This window comes from Gossypium raimondii, chromosome 12 (genome assembly GCF_025698545.1).
Source record: "Gossypium raimondii isolate GPD5lz chromosome 12, ASM2569854v1, whole genome shotgun sequence".
Taxonomy (NCBI): Eukaryota; Viridiplantae; Streptophyta; class Magnoliopsida; order Malvales; family Malvaceae; genus Gossypium; species Gossypium raimondii.
In genome coordinates, this window is record NC_068576.1 from 55,334,941 (window position 1) to 55,360,767 (window position 25,827).

Sequence of the window (25,827 nt, forward strand, 5' to 3'; positions counted from 1 at the left end):
AACTTTTATGTTCTTCTAAGAGTTGTTAAATAAAAAAATGTTATGTGTGTGATATATTATATAAAACTAAGGTGGGTTTTGGATGAACGGTTGGGTGCGATGCATTTAGTTTATTTTTTGTCTCATATTACAATATCGTTACAGTATTTAATTTTACCGCCACCGTTATTTTTATACTAACCGTAGGTAAACAGACCGTCTATCCAAACTAAACCTAAATATGAAATATAATAAAATTGGTATATGAAATATAAAAGAAAATATTAATCTAGTATTTGTTACTTAGAACAATGTATATAAAATAATAATGAAAAATGTGTTTTTTTTTAATGCTACTTTTTTATTTTATTTATTACTTACTAGAAATGGGTTGGCATTTTATATGTTACAAATGGTAAAATTTTATCCAAAATTTATTTATGGGGAAGGGGGGGTTTAATGCGTCGCTGTTTTAGGGGGAGTTGGGGTGTTAGTAAATGCAAAGATAAAAGTATTGATAAATGTCTGCATCACATCTAGAGAACCCTGACACAAAGGGAAACTTTGATCCATCCACCAGAAAGGAAAAAAAATAAACCTTCATTGCTGGCTTAGCTGTGAATTATTGTAATATACAAAATATAAATAAACAAATAAATACATCAACGTATTATAATATAATATAATGGAATAAATTATATGAGGATGATCCTAAAAATATAAGAGTATTATTATACATTCATCTATATCTAATATATTTTCTAATTTAATTTTAGTTTAATTATTTAAATAATTAATTTTTTAAAATACAAACAAACGTCTTTTCTTCTTTTATAAATTTTAATTATTTTGTTTTTTTATAAGTTAATATTTTTATTTCCGTGCAACCAATTTAAAAAAAAATTAATAATTTTTGGACAACTTTTTTTATGTCATTGACACGTAATTTTGAAAATTATTTTACTCTAAATCTAGAATCCTCAACCTCGAATCCTAAACCTTAAATCTTGAATCTCATGCCTCGAGGTTTAGGGTTTAGATTTCAAATTTAAGGTTTGGGGTTTGGGGTTCAATGTTTAGGTTCAAGGTTTAATGGTTTGAGGTTTAGTGGTCGGGTTTAAGGTTCAAGGGCTCGCTGTTACATGTTACAAGTTTGAGGTTCAGGTTCAAGGGTTCGGCTTAGGGTTTGGTTTCTATATTTTGGGTTCATTGTTTAAAATTTTATATTCAGGGTTTAGGGTTTGGACTTAGGGTAAAAAATATCAAAATCATGTGTCAATGACATGGAAAAAATTGTTGAATTGCCATCAAATAATTGGAAAAGGGATCACGAATAATGTGACGGAATGATCTATAAAATAATTTATTTATGAATGAGTGTATAATAATAATTTAATGATGTGGCAAAATCTTTTGATGTCTAAAACCTTAGTTTTAGAATCATCGTTGTATAATTTATTCCCATAAAATAGTACATAAAATATATATAAATATGACATATATGTATAAAAATTAGGCATAATATCAAATTTAGCCTCAATGTTTATATATATTTTAAATTTGGTTATTATTATTTTTGTTTGAATTAAATTTGATCGTTGATCTTTTAAAAATAGTCGAATTTGATAATCAATCTTTTAAACATGGTTGAATTGATTTTTTAGTGGATATTAACTAAAACATTAAATTTTCAAACATTACAATCCGTATAGCAACCAATATGTGTACTCCGTTCTAATTTTTATGATTTTTATAATTTTTATTTTTGTATTGTTTGTTGACGTGACATATAAAACAAATAGTGTCATATCAACATGAATTATAGGTGGACTGTCATGATAACATGATTAAAATTTTAATGTTTTAAGTAGTATTTTCCGTTAAGAAAAAGAAATTTGACTCTTTTAAAAGGTTAATAGCCAAAATTAGTTTCCAAAAAGTGTCAAATTGGTAAATGATGTAAACATTAAGGACTAAATTTGATATTATGCCTAAATATTATCACTACGATGAACAATAATGCTTATACTTTAAGAATTTTGAGATTTCATATTCGATTATCACCTTTTGTAAACATGTAGAATATCTTTCAAATTTATTTTGTTTAGTTTATTAAGTATTTAATTCGATGATGATTGTAATGATTGATTCTTATTAAAACTATAGATATAGTTGGTATAAATGCTAAAATCTAATCCATGTCTTTATATTATTCATAAATTTAAAATATAGTCCTTTTTTTATTTTTAAGAATGTAGTCTTATACTTTTCATGTTTCAAAATTCGTGTCTAATTGTTATAGTCGCATTAAAATTATTTTACCAAATTTTCTGGTCTGATATCTTGACGTTTAAAAAAAGAAAAATACTCATTTTGTAGCTATGTAACAAAAAAAGTAACGTTGTAATGAACTTGAACTTTGGGTCTGTTTGATTGCCAGTAAAATATTTTCCGTAAAATGATTTCGGGAAAATATTTTACTTTTCTGTAAAATGATTTATTGGAAAATATTTTCGGTGTTTGATTGAATCTGTAAAATATTTTCTACTGTTTGGCGATTTCGAAATATTTTTCAAAAAATTGTTTTACATATATTGATATATATTAATAAATTTTTATATTTTAAAATTTTTTACATATATTGCAATGATTTATTTATAATAATACTCAATTATTAAGCTACAATATTAATCGTTATAAATTGAAAAAATTAATATCAAATAAATTATTTGTAATTGTGTTAAAAAACAAGTATTGATAATTAAAAAACAAGTTATTGGAAAATCGATAAACAGAAGCAATTTTCTACCGGAAATGAAGGAAGGAATGAAGGAGGCGATAGAGAGGAGAGCACGAAAAATGTCTTACGGAAATTGAAAGGGTAAGACATTTTTCCTAAAATGTAACCCGTTTTCCCTTGTTTTGGAGTTCATTTTCCAAATGGAAAATGTTTTCCGCCAATCAAACGCTGGAAAAGTTGGAAATGATTTTTCGGAAAATCAATTCCTTCAATCAAACAGACCCTATTGGAAAAAAAACAGTTTTAACAATTGAACTTGCATTTTTAAAACTGAAAAAAAAAAAACCTAAATTCCATAAAATAAAAATAAAAACTAAATTCTAAATATACGAAAGATATGGCCCAATAAAAAAATTGAAAATTCTATCATTCCTACCCCTAAATAGACGGGGACTAAAGTGGAACTGTGTTAGATGCCACCCATTTGCTTGCATTAGAAGAAAAAAAAGTTAATACATATTGAAGAAGGGGGGAATTTGTGCATTGCAGTTGGGAAGGAAGGAATCCAGTCATCTTTGTGTTGTACCCTCTCTCCATAATGGTAAATTCAAGTTAGATGACAGGTAACAAGTGCCTTTCACTTTTATTTTTATTTAATTTTGTTTTTATAAATTATTAATGCATTTGTACATTTATAATTATTTGCAATTAAAGTAAGTTGCTATAATTAGTTGTTGAATATTAAAAAAAAATGAAAGTGTTTTATTATTTACATGTTTATGGGGTATTATATTTGTCTTAAATTCAAATTTGGTTTTATAAAGCATAATAAATGAAAAATTAGAAAGAATCGAATCAAATAAAGAAAAACGGGATAAAACGCACGTGATGGAACGAGAGATCCACACATTGTAATTATATACAGTGAGAATCAGTCAATACCTCATTAACAGGGGTGTAACTAAGGGGTTGGCAAGGCCCCCGGCTCTCCTAAAATGGAAAAGTTTTTATTTAGGCCCTTTAAATTTTTTAAAATTTTAAATTAATAAAGGTAAAATTATACTTTGCCCTCCTAAAAATGATGAAAATAAGATATATGGTATAAAATTTTCCGACTTCACCTCTGCTCATTAGCAACTTAATAATATTGTTAATGACTACATTTAAGGTGATACTAATGTTATCAATACCGACCTATCAGTATAAATGCAATAAATAAATGAATAAATAGCAAAGTAAAAATTATGAAAATAAAGGAAATTAATAAAGATATGATGGTAGCTATATGAGATGAAGCAGAGACGTCGTTGTGAAATGAAAGCAACATGGGTTTGATCATAATGTTAACCTATTAGGAAATTGAGTTTTGAAGGAGAAGGCACCAACAGCAGTACCACCAATGACTTAAAAAGACGAATTAAATTCAATAAATGTGACCAACCACTAACATCAATCATGACTCAAATACATTTCTTTACATCTCATTAACGTTTGGTGCAACATTTCCATTTTACTCATTTCATACTTCTTCTTTTTTTATTTCAATTTGGAATCATTAGTATTGATTTTTAGAAAATTCAAACATATAGTTAATAAACTAGAAATACAAATAACAGGGTAAAGTATAAGAATAATCACCCAACAATGCAATTGATTCTCTTTTGGTCACCTAACTATTAAATTTCTCGATTTAATCACTTTACTTTTCGAAATCAAGTATTTTTGTCACTCCCTTACTGGACATGCCAGCTTTATGTATCCCCTTTGATATCTTCGTATCCGAGAATCAACAAATTCAACTCCGCATTGTTCACAAAATTTAGGGCCCTTTGTAAAAAATAACATCGATAATGGCAATAGAATAAAATAAGAACACACACAGATTTTATGTGAAAATAGAACAAAACCACGGGCAGAGGAGAAGAAATTCACTAATGTTGAAAAACGAATGAAACAAGAGAAATTTTGACTACATATATTTAAATGTTGAAAAATCTTATTCTAATCAATGTCAAATAGAACCACTTGTTTTACCACTGTATTTTGTTTCTTTAACAATGATTCAGGTCACACAACTCTAACACCCTCATTTTCATTTTCAGTTACTTAATAATTTCCACAAACGCAAATGCCACTTTTCACAGGTCCAAAAATTCCTTCACAAAATAATCCATCCTTTTCCGGTAGGATTTTGTTACCTCTCCAACAATTTCTCCATTAGGTAGGATTTTCTTGGCTCAATTACTTATTTATTGGGGAGAAACTGATCCATTTTGGAGTTGTTGGTGTTATATAGATTGATTATAGAAGAAAAATTCGAATTGTTACTTAAGGGATGGAAAGCTAAGGTAGGTTTTTTATATTGGTTTAATAATAAATTCAGTCATTCAACATTTACATATTATATCCATTTGGTTGCAATTTAAAAAAATTCAACAAATTCTATCAAGAATTGAAACCTCTCTCGTTCTCGACAATACACCCCCGAACCTTTCATCTGGTGAGGGTGAGTTGAAGATGGTGGTGCATTGTGTATGGTGGTTGACGAGAGTATTGTGGTGTGTATTGCAGAGAGTGAGAGAGGGTTAAGATGTTTCTTGATAGAATTTATTAAACTTTTTAGATTTAGGATCTAATTGATAGAATATGAAAATATTGGAAGGTTAAATTTGTCATTAGCTCAATTATAGAAATAACCCACATCAACTTTCCGTCCCTCAACTAATGAAAACTAATGGAAAAGCGATAAAAATATTTAATTTTAAAAAGATGAGTGACTAAATCAAAAAAATTAATAGTTGGATGACCAAAATAAAATAAACTGTATAGTTGGTTGGCTATTCTTATACTTTACCCAAATATTTTCGTGGAGAGAAAAAAGAGAGAAAATTTTAAAATTGGATAAGGCTAGACCCAAAAAAATCAATTCTTACGCCTCAGCCCAAAACGGTGCGCAGCCCGTTATCAGCAATAAAACGATCCCATCCCTGCCGATCGGGCCAGCCGGCCAGCTCAGCATTTAACTAAAATAACGGGTTCAGTTTTTTTGGACTAATCAAATCCAGCCACGTGTTAAAAGAAATAGGATTCCACTCAAATCTAAGGTTTAATCTTGGTTTTAGTCCCTTTACTATATTAAAATTAATAATTTAATCCTATACTTTAATTGGACAATTTAACATCTAATTTTATAATGTTATTAGCAATTTAAAATTGATAATATCGAAAATTGAAAACTTAAGTTATTACTTTAATGATATGATTTTATAAATTCAAATATTGTATTATAAAAATAAAAAATTAAAATTATATCAAATTAAAATAAAGGATTACACCTGGCCTCACGAGACTGGTTTCTCTCATGCTCCGACTTGGTCAACTCGAGGAAAAATTCAAAATCAAAAGGGTTAATGCAATTTTTTATCCCTAAACTTGATAGCTAAATACACTTTGGTACATGTGCTTTTTTGTTCATTTTAATACTTGAACATACTATCTAGATCCACTTTAGTATCGAATTTTGTAAAAGTATGATGATGTAGCAGTCTAAGAGTGTGCCGTGTCATCACCTAAAACTTAAAAAAATATTTTTAAAGAATTAAATCAAAATTTTATCATTTTTAGGGCTAAAATATAATTTTACCATTATTAATTAAAATTTTTATAAATTATAAAAGACCTAAATGGAATTTTTTTTCAAAAATTTTAGAGGGATCGGGGCCCTGCCAGTCTCTTGGCTTCGCCATTGAAAATAATGAAGTTCAAGTACCAAAATTCACACCTACAAAAAAAGGTTAAAGTATCAAAATGGACTTAGGGAGATAAATAAACTGATAAATATATTTTTAAATGTTATGGTTTTAAGAGAAATGATTAAATTTCGAATATATATGGAAATGAAATAATTAATTGAAATTGCCAATTACTTGGCAGATATAACTTACTCCTTATTCCCTTTTCATTGCTTTTTAAATTGAAGTTGGTCCAATTAATTTTAAATGATTTATAGAAAGTAGCAGTTATGAATCATTAATACACTTATTAATTATTAATATTTATTATAAATATATATTTTAAATTTTAGATAGTTATGGAAGCACTCTTTCTTTCTTACATGAATTTCCGTTTTCTAAATCATTTTCTTTTAAAATTGATTTAATATATCATTTCGCATACGTTAGGTTTCAATATTTAATTTGGTATGTAAGTATTTTTGCCAAACTGATACTTAAGTTTGGTTTTAATGTTTAGTTTGGTGTCCAGATCAAATGACTTCATGTGACCTAATGAATATTTGATACATGTGTTCAAGTAAAAAAAAAACATAGGTACTTAATTTGAAAAAAAAAGCATAGGTACTTAATTTGATCATTAAAGCTAAACTCAAGTGCTTAATTGGGACAAATGGAAACTCAACTATCAAATTAAAAAAAAAACCTAGGTATAGATTTGAATATTGAAACCAAATTCAAGTACTAAATTGAATTTTGAAGCCAAAACTCAAGTACTAAATAAAAATATTAACCCCAAAATTTAACACTTTATTAAGGATGGCAAACAAAAACCCAAATCCGATGGGTTACAACCAACTCGATCCATTAGGATCGGCTTCTTTTTTTTTAAAATTGGGTTCAAGTGGGTCGAGGCGGGTGATTATAAAAAAAAAGTTGGATTGAATCAGGTTTGAGGTAAATCCGCCCCGCCCCATGATATTTACAAAAAAGCGCCACTAATATATATAAAGGGTTTTTGCTTTTAATAAATAAATTTATATTAAGTCTAAATTATTCAAAAAAGAAAATCTTATTTACTTAAAAAATAAGATAATTAAAAATATAATTTTATTTGCTTCAAATTAAAAAATAAAAATAATTTTCGATTGAGTCATGTCAGAATCGAGTCTCTTACTAAATTTTGGGGAATTTGTTTCTTTAAGAAACGGGGTGGTGTTGGATGGCGCCTAGGGGCAGGGTAGGGCAGGCAAAAGTACGACTTGTCTCATCCCCATCCTTACGCATTTAGATTGATTTTGAATGCAACACATTAGAGCGGTATAACTTGTTTGGATTTGTTTGAATTTGGACTTTAAATTGAACTTGGGCTTCTCACGATCGTACAAAAAGAGAATTAATTATGAAAGCATCAAAATTAATATCGTAAATATTCTCTGATAGAGATATATTGATCCAGATAAAACATAACCTAATTTTAAAAAGAAATTTGAGTCCAATTCAATTGAATGGTGTGTTTTATTTTTTAAAAAAATTAACAAAATATTAAAAGTATAACACATTTGTTTAAAATAGGACTTATTTTTAAAAAAATGTATTTTTTTCCCGAATACTTTTCTGTTTTTTCCACAAAAGTAGGGTTTTGGGAGTGTAAGAGAAAATTTCTATTCTTTTAGGGGAAATATGATATTTCATACTATTTGGAGAGGTTGTTGATATTTTTTCTGAAACAACAAAACCCGATTCCGAGGTCCAAAATTCCAAATTAAAGTGTCACTGCTTTCAATTTTCCCGAAAGAAAAAGGAAAAAAGAAAATCCAGGAAGTGAGTCAAAGCTAAACTCAGCAATGTTTCCGTCCAACCACCAGGTGAGTTCACTCAGTCTCGATTCTGTCTCAATCACTCAACACTCTGTTTGGTTACTCGGAAAATCTCTTCGGAAGGGGAAAGCACGAAAATTTAAATTCTATTTTTTCTTTTTTGAATTTCACGCACTGGTTTTCGGCTTCTCGCATTTATGCTACTTTAAAAAAAATGCAGTTCTTTTATGCGTCTTTTGTTCCCGATAATTTATCTTGTATCAAATGGGTGTTTAATAGGGAATTATTTTCATGCATGCATGTGTTCCCCCCCCCCCACCCCTGTTTATACTTATTTACTGCTTTAATTTCAGAGTTAGGCACTTCAAGAACATAAAAAGGAAAAAAAAAGCAGCTTTTTAACTTTCGAGGACAATTTTGAAAGAAAAAAGATTTTTACTTTTCTTGGTAGCAGGCTTTCTTTTCTTGGGAAGATTTGCTGATTTCATGTCTTGGGTTAATAGTATTTATTGTTGGAAATTGGAATACCCATTTGCATTCACTTTGATTCTGTTACAATACTCTTAATAACGTTATTCCTGTATTATTATTTTTAATTGAGAAAAGTTTTGGGATCAACATAATTTATTATCAGTTGCTGCATTGCAATATGTTTCCATATTGAAGACAATTTTTTAGGTGTTTTTCTCTTCAAAATGTTAAAAGCTTTAAGTTGTTTTTGAGTTTCTAGTGTTTATGCCTTGAAAAAAGATATCTTTAGATACAAGTTAATTACTCTCACTCTTTGCAGTTTTCTGGTCAACCGAGGGCGTTAGCTGTTGTTGAAACCACCACAACTTCGATTCAAGTGGATCTGAACGATGCCTCTTTGGTTTCCAGGGATGAAGTGCAAAATGGAGGATTTTCAGAAGCCAAATCCATCATGGAGAGCTCTGAGGTTGTTTTGGTTTTGAATTTTCTTTTTACAGTGTTTCGGTAGAGGTTAACTGTGTCTATTCCCGTATGGGTCTTTGAGACAGTAGAAGTCATAAAATGGTTAACAGTATCTATTCTTGTATGGTTCTTTTTTAAAGTAAAGTTTGATATAACATGATCTATGCAGAAACTTCAAGATGATCTTCGAATGTTGGGAGTGAAAATCAAGCAGCATGAGGATAGCTTAAAACTTCTGAGGAATCAGAAGAACAAATTAGATGATACCATACTTGATATGCAAGGTATACTTTTCTTATTCTAAAACGCATGCATGACATAAAATTCACTTGCCATTCAAGAATGGAAGTAAAGATATTGTGATGTTTGCACCGATTGCTATGGGTGACAATCAGAATGAGTTAATATACAGTTCATAGATGACAAGAAGCTAATGACTTTTTGTTTAGATTATGAGTACCAGGGAGTAACAGCCAGCTACACTATGGTGTACTATATTGTGTTTAATTGCCTAGATGCTCTGTAGATACTCCACCCATAGCTGCATGTTATCAATAATCTGATATTGCTATAATTTGGATGTTCCTCATTAAGTTTGAAGGATGTTATCAGCGCAAATAAAGGTATTCTGTTAGTATTAATTATTTTTTAGTGGGATGATTTCGAGTTTATCAACACATGTTACATGGACTTAGCACTCTAGGGTCCACACTCCACCCAATACAACACGGCATTGGGTGTGGAATACACGAATGATATTGCACTGGTTTTTCATGCTTGGCTGCTTCTTGTAAGTAGAGATTGGAAAAAAATCAATCCAAATCGACCAAGAAAAAAATAGTAGCATTATTATATTTCCTACGATTATTGGAAGGATTCATACATCCATATGTTATCTTCGGATGTTTTTTAGCTGAATCCTCAAATCTAACACACAGTCACATACCCATATCAGATACTCATACCTAGACCAGAGTCCATGTATCTTAATAAACGTATATTGTTGCATATCTATTTTCCATTTCTCTGGCTTCAAGTTGATTTTTTCTCAGTTACGCTTGGCAAGTATCATTCTTCTAGTTCACCTGGTGTGAACAAGGACGAGTCCCACCTTCAAAGTGAGCATGAAACAACTGAACAGATTCTTCAGCACGAAAAGTCAGCAGCAGGAATTCTGTGTCAGCTGAAAGCTCATCATGGCTCCCAAGCTTCTCATCTGAGTTTGACAAAGGATGTACTGGGTGTTGTTGCTACACTTGGAAAAGTAGATGATGAAAATCTTAGTAGGTCTGTTTGAATGTCTTTGTTTGTTTGTTTTTCTTCATCATGCCTAGCAGCATTTAATTTATCATTCGTCTATAGTTTCTAACATTTTGGATGTTTTTGCATGAGAAAGTTATACCTTTCTCCTTGCCCTCTGCTGGATACCTTATGTACGGGTGGGTTAGTTTCATGGCGTCTTGTGTTTTTGAATGGTGATGGTTGAGGGTGATGTGCTGCATTATAATTTTTGGAATTTCTAGGGAGTGGCTCAGCTGTTCATTAAATTGATTACAATTGGGTCTTGATTGAAGGTTTTATGACAACTATCGCTGCTTATATGTAGTTGTGGTGTGGCTTTATGTTTCTTTATTCAAATGTAGGATTTTCTCGGAATACCTAGGAGTGCAAACTATGTTGGCGGTTGTTTGTAATACTTTTGAAGGTGTTAAAGCTTTGGAAACATTCAACCAGGATGGTTGCATAGATAAAACTTCTGGTCTGCACGGGCTTGCAGCTTCTATTGGGAGGTCTCTAGATGGCCGATTTCTTGTAATTTGTCTTGAAAATTTAAGGTATCAATCTCTTGTATTTGTTTCTGATTAAAATCTGGTTTATTAATGATTATTGTAAAAACCATTTCCTTTTTGATCACCTCCTTCTCTTGCAGACCTTATGCTGGTGATTTTGTAGCTGAGGACCGCCAGAGGAGACTTGATCTGTTAAAGCCAAGATTACCAAATGGGGAGTGTCCTCCAGGATTTCTTGGCTTTGCAGTGAATATGATTAATGTGGACAGCTCAAACTTATCTTTTGTCACTGCCAGTGGGGAAGGCCTTAGAGAGACCTTATTTTATAATCTGTTCTCCCATCTTCAAGTATACCAAACCAGGGCCGAGATGGTTCGTGCTCTCCCTTGTATAAGTGAAGGAGCAGTCTCTCTGGATGGTGGGATGATCAGAAGTAATGGCGTATTTTCCCTAGGCAGTCGGTAAGAAGCTTTGTCTGGGAAGTTCTGAATTTCACTTTTATGCACAGTTAGCTTATGTCTTAGGATATCATAGGAATGTTGAAATATATATATGTATATGTATATGTATGCTCATACTGCATTAATGATACTATTCTATTTCTAATAATATTAAACTACTTTATGGTATAACAAATCATATATTCTCCATTTTTGTCAAGCATGTTCAAAAGCAAAGTTGAACCGTAGAAGGCATTTGACTAGTTTAGGAAAATTTTACCACCAGTGGAGTTTTTAGATTCCATAAGCAGGGTTACTAGGGTCGCACACAAAAATAAAAAAACATCATTGTTTTGACTCTGTTTGATATCAGGGAAGAGGTAGATGTGAGATTCCCGAAGACCTCTACAATGTTAGAAGAGCTAGAAAGCTACAGTGAAACCGAGAAGCAGATGATAGAGATGAGATGGCAAAAAGAAAAGTTGGAAGAGGACATCAAGAGGGAACTCGCGTTGCTGAATACTGCCAAGTTCAATTTCGAAAGAAAGAAGCAAGACTTTGTCAAGTTTCTTGCTCAAAACTCAACATATGCAACTCAGGTAAATCCGAATCATACTCTCAACTGAAATTGCAGTATCAGTCACATGTTTTTCTTATCCATAACATCACTTTTTTATGACAGCATCAGTTTCAGGCAGGAAGAAGATAGGGTTGACTCCAAGATGACAATAAGAACTTTTTAAGTAGGGGTGCGGAATCAATGAATAACTTGAGAAAAGGCAAAACATGTATGTGCTTTTATTGGGACTTTTTTTTTATACATGCTCTTCTCATGTTGCAAATGGTGCTAGTAGTTGTTTCTCAAAATGTAGACCCAGACACCAGATTTGCATGTTTATATAGTAAATTCATTTATTTTCTCTATGTTTGCATCTTTTTTAACACCATAATTGGTAAACATTTAGTGGAAAAAGAATCTTCTCACCTGAAATCAAAGGCTTAAACTTAAAAAGCCAATTTCATAGTGTCCGTTTTTGAGATAAAGTACCATGGAGGCTCTTATACTAAAAGCCGGAATGTATTTTGCCCATTGTACTTTTAAAAAATAGGTAAATTAATTTATGTATGTTAGATTAAAGAGCAAAATGGTCATTATGATAAATTTTCGTTTATTTTTATGGTTAAGTTAGTATGAGGTACACGCTGCATGTACATGGCATTGTTTGATTATTTCATGAACCACATTAGTATAGGTGAATGAAATTTTAACAAAAAAAAAAAGTCAATTTGTTCTTTTATCAAATTTTAAAGAGGTAAAATATAATATGATTTTTAGTATAGTGATTTCTATACTTTTACTAGATTTTTTAATAATCTGGAACAGACAAAAAAAAGAAAAGTCTTCCACTTCATTTTTAGTATGAAAATAAAAATTCTAAGAATCAATTAGGTTTTGGATGGGATTTTTACTAAAATATTACTAAAAAAATAAAAAAATACCAGAATATTACTAACTTTTTATTATTTACCAAAATAATACAAAAAGAAAACAGAACAGTGGAAAATCGGATGCCAGAGGCGGCACCAAAGGTGTCTGTGGCAGAGGCGGCACCAAAGGTGCCTTTGCCAGATGCGGCACAAGACTAAAATGTAATGATCTAAAGTTTCAAGGACTTGATATGTAAATTTACTATTTTGAATTTTGAAAGTGAATTGGTGCCGCCTGTGGGTGTGGTGGCACTAAAGTTGAAACGTAACTAATTGCCTTTTAAGCCCTTTTTATTTATTATTTTCTTTTTATTTATTATTGCATGTTTATATAATAAACGTAACTAAAGTTGACGATGCTACTTTTATTAAAGTAAAGTAGAGTTATTACTTAATTAGAATTCTAAGTATCTTAATTATCACTTAACTAATATTAGATTTAATTAAAAATTAATAGAAATACTAGTCATGCTTTATTGAAAACCAAAAGTAATAATAAAACTGATCACCCATAAATGTAACCCAAATAAAAAAATAAATTATAATTATAAACTATTCTCATCAAATTTAGTAAATTTTTTATTTAATAAATTATTCTCATCAAATTCACATAAACATAAAATGTGAATTAGTTTATACTTTTAAATAGCTTTACTTTAGGTAAAATATATTTACTTCAATAATAAAATAAAAGGCTTTTATGAGTAAAAATCATAGATTAAGAGCTTATTTAACTACAAAAATAGGTTGAGGGCTTGTTTATTAAATAAAAAAGGTGAGTTGAAGGAGAATAAAAAGAAAATAATAAATAATGAGGGCTTAGAAGGTAATTAACCACGTTTCAACTTTAGTACCGCCAGACCCACAGGCGGCATCAATTCATTTTCAAAATGATAAATGATAAATTTCATATCAGGTCCTTGAAACTTTAGATCATTACATTTTAGTCCTGTGCCGCCTCTGGCAAAGGCACCTTTGGTGCCGCCTCTGCCACAGGCACCTTTGGTGCCGCCTGTGACATCCGATTTTTCACTGTTCTGTTTTTTTGTATTATTTTGGTAAATAATAAAAAGTTAGTAATATTTTAGTATTTTTTATTTTTTTAGTAATATTTTAGTAAAAATCCCGTTTTGGATCCTTCAGCCCCCTTTTCTTTTTTATGGTTTCATTTTGTATAAATTTGGATTTTTAGTTCAAAATTTATTTCGGTTTAAAAGTTAGTTAGGTTCTTCTGCTTGTGATTTAGCCATTGGTTTCTACATTATATAGGATAAGGATGTTTTAATTATAGTTTTAATTATAGTTGTACTTTTTTAAATAATTAATGGTAATTTTTAATTTCTTTTATAGATTTAATAGGCATCCAATCCAATTTGGTCCATCAGTGAGACAGCTCTTAAATTAATACTCACCCAAACCCAATAATATTTGAATAAGATCGACCGGTTGCATCGATTCGATTAAAAAATTGATTGAATCAATGGTTCAAATGATTGAATTAATTTTTTGTAAATTTTTAATAATTTTAATTGAACCAATTGAATTGATAAGTCAGTAATTTAATTTATTCAATTATTAATCTAATTTTAAAAACATTGCTTATTTAAGTAAAAAATGATTAATACGTAGTTTATCTCCTAAACCTATCTAAAAGTACCTAATTGGTATTTAAATTTTATTAAATTGTGGAATAATTTGAAAGAACTATATAAGCAACAAAATATCATAATTTTATCTCATTTTCGTTATGATTTGATGCACATGAAATTGTAATAATTTAAAACGGCAGTTGAATATAATTCAATAGTATTGAGTTCTCAATTAAAATTATGTGGGAAGGATATTATTGTTGAGGACTTGTTAGAGAACAAAACTCAACTTCTCATACTTGAATGTGCATTAAATACGATAAATTTAAAAATAAACTTTATATTAACCCTAAAAAAAATTATATTTTTCGAGATGCATGGATCCGTTTTCTGTTTTCTGTAAGGCTTAAAAAATCTCTAATTTCAAATTTCAATTTTTTTCGTTTTACATCAATCAATCAATTTCAAAAAAAAAAAAGGGGTCATGAAACCCTAATCAGATGCTTTGATATCTGCCCCCAACTATGCGGCAACTACCAACAATTTGAAATGAGCCGCAAAGTAGATGCCACTGGAATATATCCCATCCAATCCAATCAAAGCATTTAAATGTTGTCCCTCAAAAAAATAAAAAAAAATTTTAAATGCTAAATTGAACTTTTTTATTTTTCATGTTGGGTTGGTAATTATTTTTCTCAATATTCAAAATTGTGTAACTTATAAATATTAAGTTAAATAATTGTAAATAATATTAATTAAATTATAGATAAATACATAAAGTACCCCTAAAGTTAAAGGTTTTGAGGCTTTAGATATATTACATGTGAGTTTTTCATAAATTATTGTTGTTGTTTGAATATATTTCAGTTTATAACCGGTTAAATATATATATTAGTTTATAATTTAAAGTAAAATTATCATTCGGGAAATAAACATTCGGTCAATAAGTCATAATTTGAATTTATTCGTTACATTTTACATTGAATTGTTTTTAGTTATGATTAATACTTATGATTATACTTATAAACTCGTTCAAAAAAAAAAAGAGATAATGTAACATTTAATTATTGAATTTGATAAATTTTCCTAAATTGATCTCTAAAATTATTTTCTATATTAGTTTGAACTTGATATTTTTATAATTTGACCTTTGAATTTAAATTCCTTTAAAGTGTGACCACTTGAAATTTTCAATTCAAATAATGTGGCGTAAAATTCAAATATTGAATATTACTTTATAAAAATACAATAATTTTTTTTCAATTCACACGGATTTCAATTTTCATTTTTGAATAATTAAAAAAAGTTAGAAATCTCAACACATGAGTATATACGTGGAACTTATGGATTTACAATACATATGTGTGTTTAAAAGTAACATTCAATAAATGACGAAACATATGATTTGAAACTAATTAATTATAATAACACATAAAAATATATACGGTATAAAAATAAAAATTAGATTAAATTGAGAGTAATTCAAACATAAAATACATCGGAAAAACAATACTAAATGCACTGTAATTGTTTATCATGGTGCTATCACCAATCGTTAGTGTTGAGTTAACTTATGAAACAAACTCAATTAATAATATTATTAAAATGTATAAAATATATTAGAATGAAATTTTAGATAAATTTAAAATTTTACTAATTCAATTGGCACGGGTTTAAATATTTAATTATGTATATTTTTTATTATTAAATTTTATTAAAATACTCTCGAATAATATTTCTAATCGAATTGGTGCTCAATTTACTCGTGATGCCACCTCAGTAAAAGATTTTATTAATAGTATATCTATTAACAACAACTAATAATAAATTGTATATATTAAATAATCTATTCCAAACCTAGCCAAAAAAACAAGCACATCTTTTTCCCTTTAATTTCTTCACGTAAGGCCTTCATGATTCTTTATTTCCAACCCACACTCTCTAAAGAAAACTCTTCTTCTTCCTCTCTCTACAGACACACAAAAGAAAAAAAAGGCATGAAACCACCACTTGTAGGTTATGGTCATTGTAAACCCAATTCTATGGGCTAAGAGAGTGAGGTGGTGGAATAAAATATCAGCAGCTAACGGTACGTATACACCATCAGCAAAAGCACAACTGGCTTAGGAATTGTAACTAACAAAAACAAGTACTATAATTGTCTTTAATGGTGAGTCGTGGGCACATCCCTTACCAGAACATAAATAACATGTGTTGGGTTGGATTCCCCTTTTTCTTTCCCGTATTCAAATAAAACAAACCCACTTCAAGTCTGTATTTTTGATGTCACCGTGTCACTCTCTCCATGTCTCTCGATAGCTGCAAACATTTGCGGACCACTGACACAGTAATGCTCCTTAGTCCTTCTCCTGTTGTGTCTATTATTGTGTATATAGGAATCGCCTTTCTTTTTTTGCATTTAAAGCTGTTGCCTTTAATTTCATAGGGTGTACATTAGCCGTCAGATTTCAATTTCTTTTATTTGCGTGAAAAAGGGAATAGTTTTGAGTTAATTGAAGTAACAGGTTTTTTTTTTTTAAAAAGATCTTCATTGGAATATGATTTGAATGGATAGTTGCTGGAGGTGTAAAGATGAGTGAAAGTGGAACTAGTCAAAGGAAGAAGCGAAAGCGTTTAATTCCGGTGGTGGAGGAAGTAGGTAAAGATGGGGATCAGCAAATTAAAGCTGGTGATGGGAATAGTGGTGACCAAGGAGATCAAAGTTGGCTCGGTGTAGGTGGTGGTGGTGGGGGTGTTGAGAGTGTTTTGCAGTGGTTTGGCGAAGATGGTGTGAATGGAGGAGGTGAAGGTTTTAAGCTTTGGGGTGTTGGAAATGAAGGTGGGTTTGGGCTTGGGATGGATGGGTCTGGTGAAGGTGGTGCTGGATTTGGTGATGATGGTGTGTTTGGGGGTGTGGGTGGGTCTGGTGGGGTTGCATTTGGTGGAATGGGTCTCGCAGATGGTCTAATGGAAGGCTTATTTGGTGGAGTTTGTGAACCAAACAAGGGTTTCATCAATGTTGGTGGTGAAGTAAGCCAGTTGTTTGCCGGTGAAGCTGAGTGTAGCAATGTGGGTGGTAATGGTATTCAGGGGTTTCTTGATGAAACCCTTGTTGCTGGTCTGGGAAATGAAGGCAAGCAGGCTAAGGGTAAGCGTGGTAGGCCAAAGGGTTCAAAGAAAAACAACAACAACAACAAGAAAACTATTGGTGGTGAACATATTATTGAAGGGTTAAGTGATAATAAGGTTGAAATGGAAGATCCCCTTAAGCCTAAACGTGGTCGGCCAAAGGGTGCAATGAACAAGAAGAAGAAAACTATTGGTGGTGAACAGATTCTTGAAGGGTTAAGTGATAACAAGGTTGAAATGGAAGATCCCCTTAAGCCTAAACGTGGTCGGCCAAAGGGTACAATGAAGAAGAAGAAGAGGAAGAAAACTATTGATGGTGAACAGAGTATTGAAGTGTTAAGTGATGTCAGGGTTGAAATGGAAGATCCCCTTAAGCCTAAACGTGGTCGGCCAAAGGGTTCAACGAAGAAGAAGAAGAAAACTATTGGTGATGAACAGAGTATTGAAGGGTTAAGTGATAGCAAGGTTGAAATGGAAGATCCCCTTAAGCCTAAACGTGGTCGGCCAAAGGGTACAATGAAGAAGAAGAAGAAGAAGAAGAAAACTATTGGTAGTGAACATTGTATTGTAGGGTTAAGTGATAGCAGGGTTGAAATGGAAAACCCCCTTAAGCCTAAACGTGGTCGGCCAAAGGGTTCAACGAAGAAGAAGAAGAAGAAAACTATTGGTGGTGAACAAAGTATTGAAGGGTTAAGTGATAGCAAGGTTGAAATGGAAGATCCCCTTAAGCCTAAACGTGGTCGGCCAAAGGGTACAATGAACAAGAAGAAGAAGAAAACTATTGGTGGTGAGCAGAGTATTGAAGTGTTTAGTAATAGCATGGTTGAAATGGAAGATCCCCTTAAAGCCAAGCCTAAACGTGGTCGGCCAAAGGGTTCAAAGAATAAACAGAAAAAGCTTGCTAGTGGAGTTGGGGCTGATGACAAGGTTGGAAATGAGATTGTTTGTGTGATGGAGAAGCAAGGTCTTGCAATGGGTACTAGTGGTGACAATGTGCAGTTGAACAGTAGGAATGGTAAGCCAAAGGTTTCTAAAAATGAGAAGGAAATCATTGTTGAAGAAAACCAAGATATGTCTGGTGAAATTGGGGGTGGTGAAGGTGCAGATGGCATTCATAAGAGAGATAATGTTGTTCAACCAAAGAGAAAAGTGGGCCGGGGCCGGCCAAAGGGTTCAAAGAATAAGCCGAAAAGTAGTGATGAGAAACTTGGACTGTCAAGTGAACAGCAGACCTTTCCGGTTGACATTGTAGGGGGTTATTTTGTTGATAGAGGATTTGGTTTAGTGAGGACTCCCCTTGTAAGGGAGGAAGATATGGTAATGCCTGTTGAAGCTGTTACTTGTGGGGATGCTATTGGCAAGAAGATTGATGGTCGAAGGTGGAATCGTGGCCGACCCAAAGGTTCAAAGAATAAGAGAAAACGTCCATATTTCTTGATGAAAAAGAGTTGTAGCATTAAGTCTCAGGCTGAGAGAAAACGGTTTGTAGGAAATACTTTGAAGATGAACAAGGGTATTTCAAGTAAGCATCTTCGAGACAATTTAGGCATGCGGAAGAAAGTGTTAACAGCTGGTGTTCGAGGCCATTTAAACAAGAGAAGAAATGTATTAACAGCTAATTTTGGCAATGCTCAAAGGAAGAGTAGAACGAGGAAAAAGAATTCTAGCAGTCAATCAGAAAGTTCAGATTCAACAGTGAGTTTTACTTGAACTATTTTTTCAGATTACTGATGAGATTTGTAACTGGGATAACTAAACCACTAAGCATTACGCACAATATGCTAATTCATTAACTTATAAATTAGACCATGCTTTGTTGTTAAAAGGAAAGCTCTAAACTTCAAAGAACTGAATTGAAGATTTTGTCTGACTTTATGAACTGGTAGCAGTTATAGCAGTTATAGTTTCTTTACTTTGCTAAATGTTTCTTGTATAGTGTAGAACTGGGTAAAGAAATAAACAGCTATTGTATGGTGGAGAATTGCATTATTTCTTAGAGAGTATCTTTTTTTTTTTTTGTTCTTGGAAGGAAATTGAGTTCTGAGAGTAGTATGAGATGGGAATAGATATCATAAGTTGTTTGGTTATGGAACCATCAGGAAGGGGCCACATTTTATCTATAAAATGACTGGAAAAGTTGTATGCACTTTGAAAGTTTCTATTCAATTGTCTAGGCTAAATTTCATGGTAAGATCACACTGTTTGAATGTCTTGATTCCAATTCCTGGTGACAATTTATTATTACAGCTTGATTATGCAAGCCAGAAGAGAGTGAAGAGGGCTTTCAAGAGGGGTTTTATGTGCCACCAGTGCTGGAAGAGTGACAAGAGTGTTGTCAATTGTTCCAGTTGCAACAGAAAACGATATTGCGTTGAGTGCCTTGCAAAATGGTTATTACATCTTGAAAAACTCATTTTCCTGTTGTATATAAGAACTTTCTTCATCTGTGTATTGATATTTCATCAGACCATTGTTTTATGACCAGCTGAACTCTGATTTTCTTTTTGCCGATCAATTCTGTAAATATGGAGTGGGTTTTATCTCCTGTTTCTAATGCCACTACAAATGATTGATTACAGGTATCCGGAGAAAACAAGAGAGGATGTAGAAGTTTCTTGTCCATTTTGTCGAGGCAATTGTAATTGCAGATTATGCCTCAGAGAGAAGTTAGCTGTCATGGTATGTGCCTTCCATTAATTTTCTTCTTTCTGTTCCATTTTCTAAACTAAAGGGACTTTACATGCTGATGCCAACAACAATGAAGCCTTGTACTACTACTTGGCTCAAACTCGAAGCATAGTGCTCTACTTAGGACCATTTTTTAGTGAGAGCAATACAAGCAAGGGCTTTCTGAATAGTTCTATCTCATGTTTGACATCAGCATAACCATCTTTGACATCAGCATCATCCATAAAATCATATCTCCTAGCATGAGCATTAGTTAGGTCTTTGTTTCATGTTCAAGCTACTTTAAATTTGTCTCCTAGTATATATTCTGATGTCAAATGAACCATGCTAATTTGACAGGATGAGCATGAGGTAGCAGATACAAATATTAAACTGCAGAAGTTGCTTTATTTGCTACATGAAATTCTGCCTCTGCTTCGACATATACAACAGGAGCAACATGCTGAACTAGAGGTGGAAGCCAGTATACATGGTACTGTAATGTGATATGTCTGGTTTTTGTAAGTTTTGGTTTTTATACTAGATGATGCTTCGAAATGCTAAGTGATGTATGCCTTCCTTTGCCATAGGTGTGCAATTGACAGAACAGGACATAATGGTATCAGTGATAGATGATGATGATCGAGTGTATTGGTATCACCTCATGCTCTTTGATACCAAGGAGAAACTTATGGTTTTTGTTATGTTATGTTACGTTTTTGCCCCTAAATTGAAAATCTCATGTCATATTAGTTACTTGGAAACAGCTTACATTCTTTACCATATTAATCTGTGTGCTTATCTTATATTTAAACTAGTAGGAAGATGCGAAAAAGGGTTATCCTAGGATAGTGCCGATTTGATGAAAATCAAAACCAAAACCAATTCACACCATTAAGAAACTTAACTCTTATTAGTTGATCTTTTCTTTGTAGTACTTAGTAATGGGTTGTATATTGTTAATGATATGCATCAACCTTGATGGATCTTGTTGTCTTCTACTATTGTGTATATTATCATGTGGTTATGAATTTGCATCTAAAGATATGCAAAAGGGATTTTTATTGTTATTAATAATTTGCAGACATGGCTATTGTTTTTCCTACTATAATGACTATGAATGTTTCCTTCCTTGACAGTGACAATTGCAATACATCCATTGTCAATTTCCATAGAAGCTGCCCTGATTGTTTATATGATCTATGTATCACATGCTGTCATGAACTTAGAAAAGGGTCTCAGCCTGGAGGGAATGAAGCAAAATCTTCTCACCAGCTGTCTGCTAAAAGAGTAAATAGTCGAGCTATGGGTTCAGATGACCAGATTCCTGCAGTGGCAGCAAGAAATGATTGGAGAGCTGAGGAAGATGGTAGGATTCCTTGTCCTCCAAATGGAAAGGGTGGTTGTGGTCGTGAGACACTTTCACTGAGACGCTTATTTGAAACTAATTCAGTTGAGCAACTGATTCAGAGTGCTGAGGAGCTCACCATTAATTTTCAGTTACCTGATATCGAGTTTTCTCAAGGCTGTTCTTTGTGTCAAACCAGCTGCTCTGCAGGAAATGAAGCAAAAAACTTTGAAGTAAGGCAGGCAGCTCATAGAGAGAAAAGTCATGACAATTTTGTGTACTGCCCGAATGTAATGCAGTTGGAAGACAATAGCATTCAGCATTTTCAAACTCATTGGATGCGAGGTGAACCTGTTATTGTTAGAAATGTCCTTGAAAAAAGTTCTGGTCTTAGTTGGGAACCATTGGTTATGTGGAGAGCTTTTATAGGTGCAAAAAAGATATTAAAAGAGGAGGCTAAGAGGGTTAAAGCAATTGATTGCTTGGACTGGTGTGAGGTACTTTTTTCATCTTTAGTATGTTTAAAGGCATCTTTGTGATTCCAGGGTTTCTTTTTACTGGTCCTCTAATTTCACTTCTTTCCTCTTTTTTGTCTTTTGTTCTTAATGCTGCAGGTTGAAGTAAATATTCTTCGGTTCTTCAAAGGCTACATGGAGGGTCGGTGGTACAAGAATGGATGGCCGGAGATGTTGAAGTTGAAGGATTGGCCTGCTACAAATTCATTTGAAGAGTGTTTGCCAAGGCATGCTGCTGAATTTATTGCTATGCTTCCTTTTAAAGATTATACTCATCCAAATTCCGGAATCCTGAATCTTGCTACTAAACTTCCTGCTGTGTTGAAGCCGGATTTGGGACCAAAAACGTACATTGCTTATGGATCTTTGAAAGAACTTGGCCGAGGTGATTCGGTGACAAAACTACATTGTGACATTTCTGATGCGGTATGGAATACTCTTTAGAATAACGGTAAAAGCACCATAGAGGCCGCTGTATAAGAGTCAAATTGCATTTTGCCCCCTCTACTAAAAAATGGGCAAATTAGTCCCTATACAGATCAAAGTGCAATTTAGTCCTTTTTGTTAAAAATTTCATCTATTTGTACCGTTAAAAATTGGTGTCTAATGGAATAATCAGGAAGTGAGACTTGGCGTGCTACTTGTACTTCATACTGACGTACAGAGACTAATTTTTAATTGTTGAAATGGATGGAATTTTTAATAGGACCAGTTTGCTCTTAGATCTATGTACAACGACTAATTTGCCCACTTTTTTAGTAGAGGGAGCAAAATGCAATCTGACTCCTATTAAGGGGCCCCAATGACACTTTTACCTTAGAATAACTCTTGTTAAAGTTTATATACAAGGCATTGTTGCTTCCACCAAGGTTTTTAATTTTTCTCATTGCTATTCTTTTGTTCATTGGATCAACTTGTTGATTTGAGATTCACATATAAGAAAATCCTTTTCTTAAATTGTCCTTAAGTTTTGATCGAACTTTCATGTCCCAAAGCACACACATTTGGCTTTTTAAAACTACAAATGTTCAAACTAATCCTCATTCCTCGATTTAATCTTTGACTTGCTAAAGTTACAACTTTGTCCCGGGATGATTTTATTTCACTATAAAAGTTTGAGCAGCTTTTCTGCTTCCACTCCCTTTTTTAAGATTTTGATAATCATGTAAGTTGACTTTTTACATTAATGTTATTGTCATATTTCTCTTCTTTTCTTTGCCACTTTGGATCAGTAATGCCCAACTTTTCTCATTTTCCTATGTAGGTTAATGTGCTAACTCACACAACCAATGTGAATCTGCCATGGCAGAGCAAAATCATAGATGAATTGCAGAAGGCATATGATGCTGAAAACTTGCATACACGCTGTTGTGGTCAGAGACGGAAGGTGCCACAGATATTTGGAAGAAAGCGGAAAAAGAGACGTCATAAAGATGAAAGAAAGAATCCTGAAATGATGTGTAATCAAGAACATAATGACAACATTGTGGGAAAAACGCATAATTCCGATGAGGAAAGTTCTCTTAATGGAATTGATTTAGGGTCTGTAAGACTTGATACAAATATGATTAGAGAGTCTGTTACAGAAAACCTGTGTTCAGAGAATGAACTCGGTGGTGCTGTTTGGGATATTTTCCGGAGGGAGGATGTACCCAAGTTAATTGAGTACTTACAGAAGCATCACAAAGAATTCTATCACATTAGTAATCTTCCCGTGAATTTTGTGCGCATCATGCCTTCTTATGTCATTGTCCATTAGGATTTATATTTTTAGAAATTATTCTAAATTGATGTGCAACATGTGCTTTAGGTTATTCATCCTATTCATGATCAGACCCTTTATCTCACTGAAAGACATAAAAGGCAGCTGAAGGAGGAGTTCAGTAAGAAAATTTTTTATTTGAAAGTTATTTTCATTACATTAAATCAACTGTTATCTTTTTAATGGCAAGTTGGTGAACAGATGTTGAACCTTGGACATTTGAGCAACATGTTGGTGAAGCTGTTTTCATTCCCGCGGGATGCCCTCATCAAGTAAGAAATAGACAGGTGAGGTTCCTTTGGTTTTCACTAGGCCTCAAAAAACCTATCTTTCTTACACGAACTGGTTGTAGCTTTTTGTTTCTCTGAGGTAGTTTCGAGTGTCTGAGCTCAAACACTGACCTCTATTTAAATGTTAAGATCCATTTGATTATATAATCAGTATCCGTAATTCTGCATAAATCTCGTTCACCTTTTGATGTTGGCTTTACGTGTTACTTCTCTTTTTTTCCAGTCATGCATTAAAGTAGCCCTTGATTTTGTGTCCCCTGAAAATGTGCAAGAGTGTATAAGATTGACGGAGGAGTTTCGCTTGCTTCCAAAAAGCCATAGAGCTAAGGAAGATAAACTGGAGGTACATGTAAAATTTACACTACATATTAAACTCTCTGCACAGAAAACATAATGTGTACAGGCAGATGAAGGTAAAAATATCATGGAGGTCCTTGTACTAGGAGTCGGATTGCATTTTGTCCCTTTTATTTAGAAAATGGGCAAATTAGTTCCTTAAAAGCAGAAGAGGATAAATTTTTAACAGAAAGGACCAATTTGTTCTTTGATCTAACTTGTAGGACTAATTTGCCCATTTTTTGAGTAAAGGGGGCAAAATGCAATCCTAATACAAGGGCCTCCAGAGTACTTTTACTCATTATTGTTCATTAGACAATTACATATGTTTGTCAACTGAATATGAAATCTGACATTCTTTTTCGGTGTTCGATTCCATGCAAAGTTGACTGCTTTAATCGACTCACTATAAAGATGTTTTTTTGTATAGGTAAAGAAGATGGCGGTATATGCAGCAACCCTTGCAGTAAGTGAGGCCAAAGATCTGAGTACAAAACTCAAGTAAGGTCATGTTTGCTCTTCATTCACCTCTTATATCCTACCGTGATTGTGTAGTTTTTGTAAAGAATGTGCTTTGCGATAGTTGTTAGATGACCTGTTTAAGTAGTAGCAGCTACGCTGAAGTAGCTAGCCAGCTCAAATGAATGTGTTTTTGACTCGAGTAAGTTCACCATATCTTTACTTAGCACTTAGCATGGAAGCTTCACCATCTGCAAAAATACGCAGATTCCTTAGAGAGCTTCCTTTTAACTACTAGAGGGAATTTTCAGTATCTGATAAAATTTAAGATTCCTTGAAGCTTTGCTGTTACTACAATTTGATGGTAACCAATTATAACATAAATGCATAGAACTGATTTCATGCACAAAGGCAAAAATGACCATAAATCCGACATATTTTGATACCAGAAAGCCAACATGGCAATCGGTACGCTCCAATTTACAAATACCATTATGTTTGAGTTATATTCAAGTGCATTGTCGTGTTATGTTCTGCTTCGAATCATTTACAGACGAACTCTGTGTGCATAGGGACTTTATTGAAATATTGAATAGTATACAAGCCAAATGGTACTATTTGTTTGCCAACAAAAATGTCTTCATGCATCCATGTTGTCTTGTAAAGAGCATCCTGGTCTGTTTTGTAATGGATGTGGATCAAAATTGTAAAATTTAAACTTGACTTGATGGAATCAATGCTTTACATACATGGACAAATAAGGGATTTACTACTTTTATTACAGATTCCTACACTTTATTTGCTGTTGTCT

The 25,827-nt window shown here is 32.4% G+C and overlaps 2 protein-coding genes across 5 annotated transcripts; both read left to right on the top strand.

The window, feature by feature from the left end:
* The first annotated feature begins 8,084 nt into the window (after positions 1–8,084).
* On the top strand, positions 8,085–12,357 carry LOC105765446 (protein DEFECTIVE IN MERISTEM SILENCING 3). Of its 2 annotated transcripts, none has more exons than XM_012584545.2 (8): positions 8,085–8,318; positions 9,061–9,207; positions 9,373–9,487; positions 10,256–10,490; positions 10,847–11,038; positions 11,134–11,454; positions 11,807–12,032; positions 12,122–12,357. In XM_012584545.2, the coding sequence occupies exons 1-8, from the start codon at positions 8,298–8,300 to the stop codon at positions 12,140–12,142; spliced, it is 1,278 nt and encodes a 425-aa protein (XP_012439999.1). In that variant the 5' UTR covers positions 8,085–8,297; the 3' UTR covers positions 12,143–12,357. The 2 variants fall into 2 exon arrangements, with proteins under 2 accessions (XP_012439999.1, XP_012439998.1); XM_012584544.2 differs by having other exon boundaries at positions 8,090–8,318; positions 12,116–12,357.
* Positions 12,358–16,643: 4,286 nt separating this feature from the next.
* Positions 16,644–25,355, top strand: LOC105765441 (lysine-specific demethylase JMJ27). 3 transcript variants are annotated; one of them, XM_052625698.1, is made up of 13 exons: positions 16,644–17,756; positions 17,871–19,334; positions 19,887–20,029; positions 20,219–20,318; positions 20,667–20,799; positions 20,897–20,960; positions 21,446–22,151; positions 22,269–22,595; positions 23,434–23,892; positions 23,980–24,052; positions 24,133–24,218; positions 24,445–24,564; positions 24,988–25,355. In XM_052625698.1, the coding sequence occupies exons 1-13, from the start codon at positions 17,103–17,105 to the stop codon at positions 25,060–25,062; spliced, it is 4,404 nt and encodes a 1,467-aa protein (XP_052481658.1). In that variant the 5' UTR covers positions 16,644–17,102; the 3' UTR covers positions 25,063–25,355. The 3 variants fall into 3 exon arrangements, with proteins under 3 accessions (XP_052481658.1, XP_052481657.1, XP_052481659.1); XM_052625697.1 differs by having other exon boundaries at positions 16,644–16,857; positions 17,055–19,334; XM_052625699.1 differs by having other exon boundaries at positions 16,645–17,756; positions 18,105–19,334.
* The last annotated feature ends 472 nt before the right edge of the window (positions 25,356–25,827 follow it).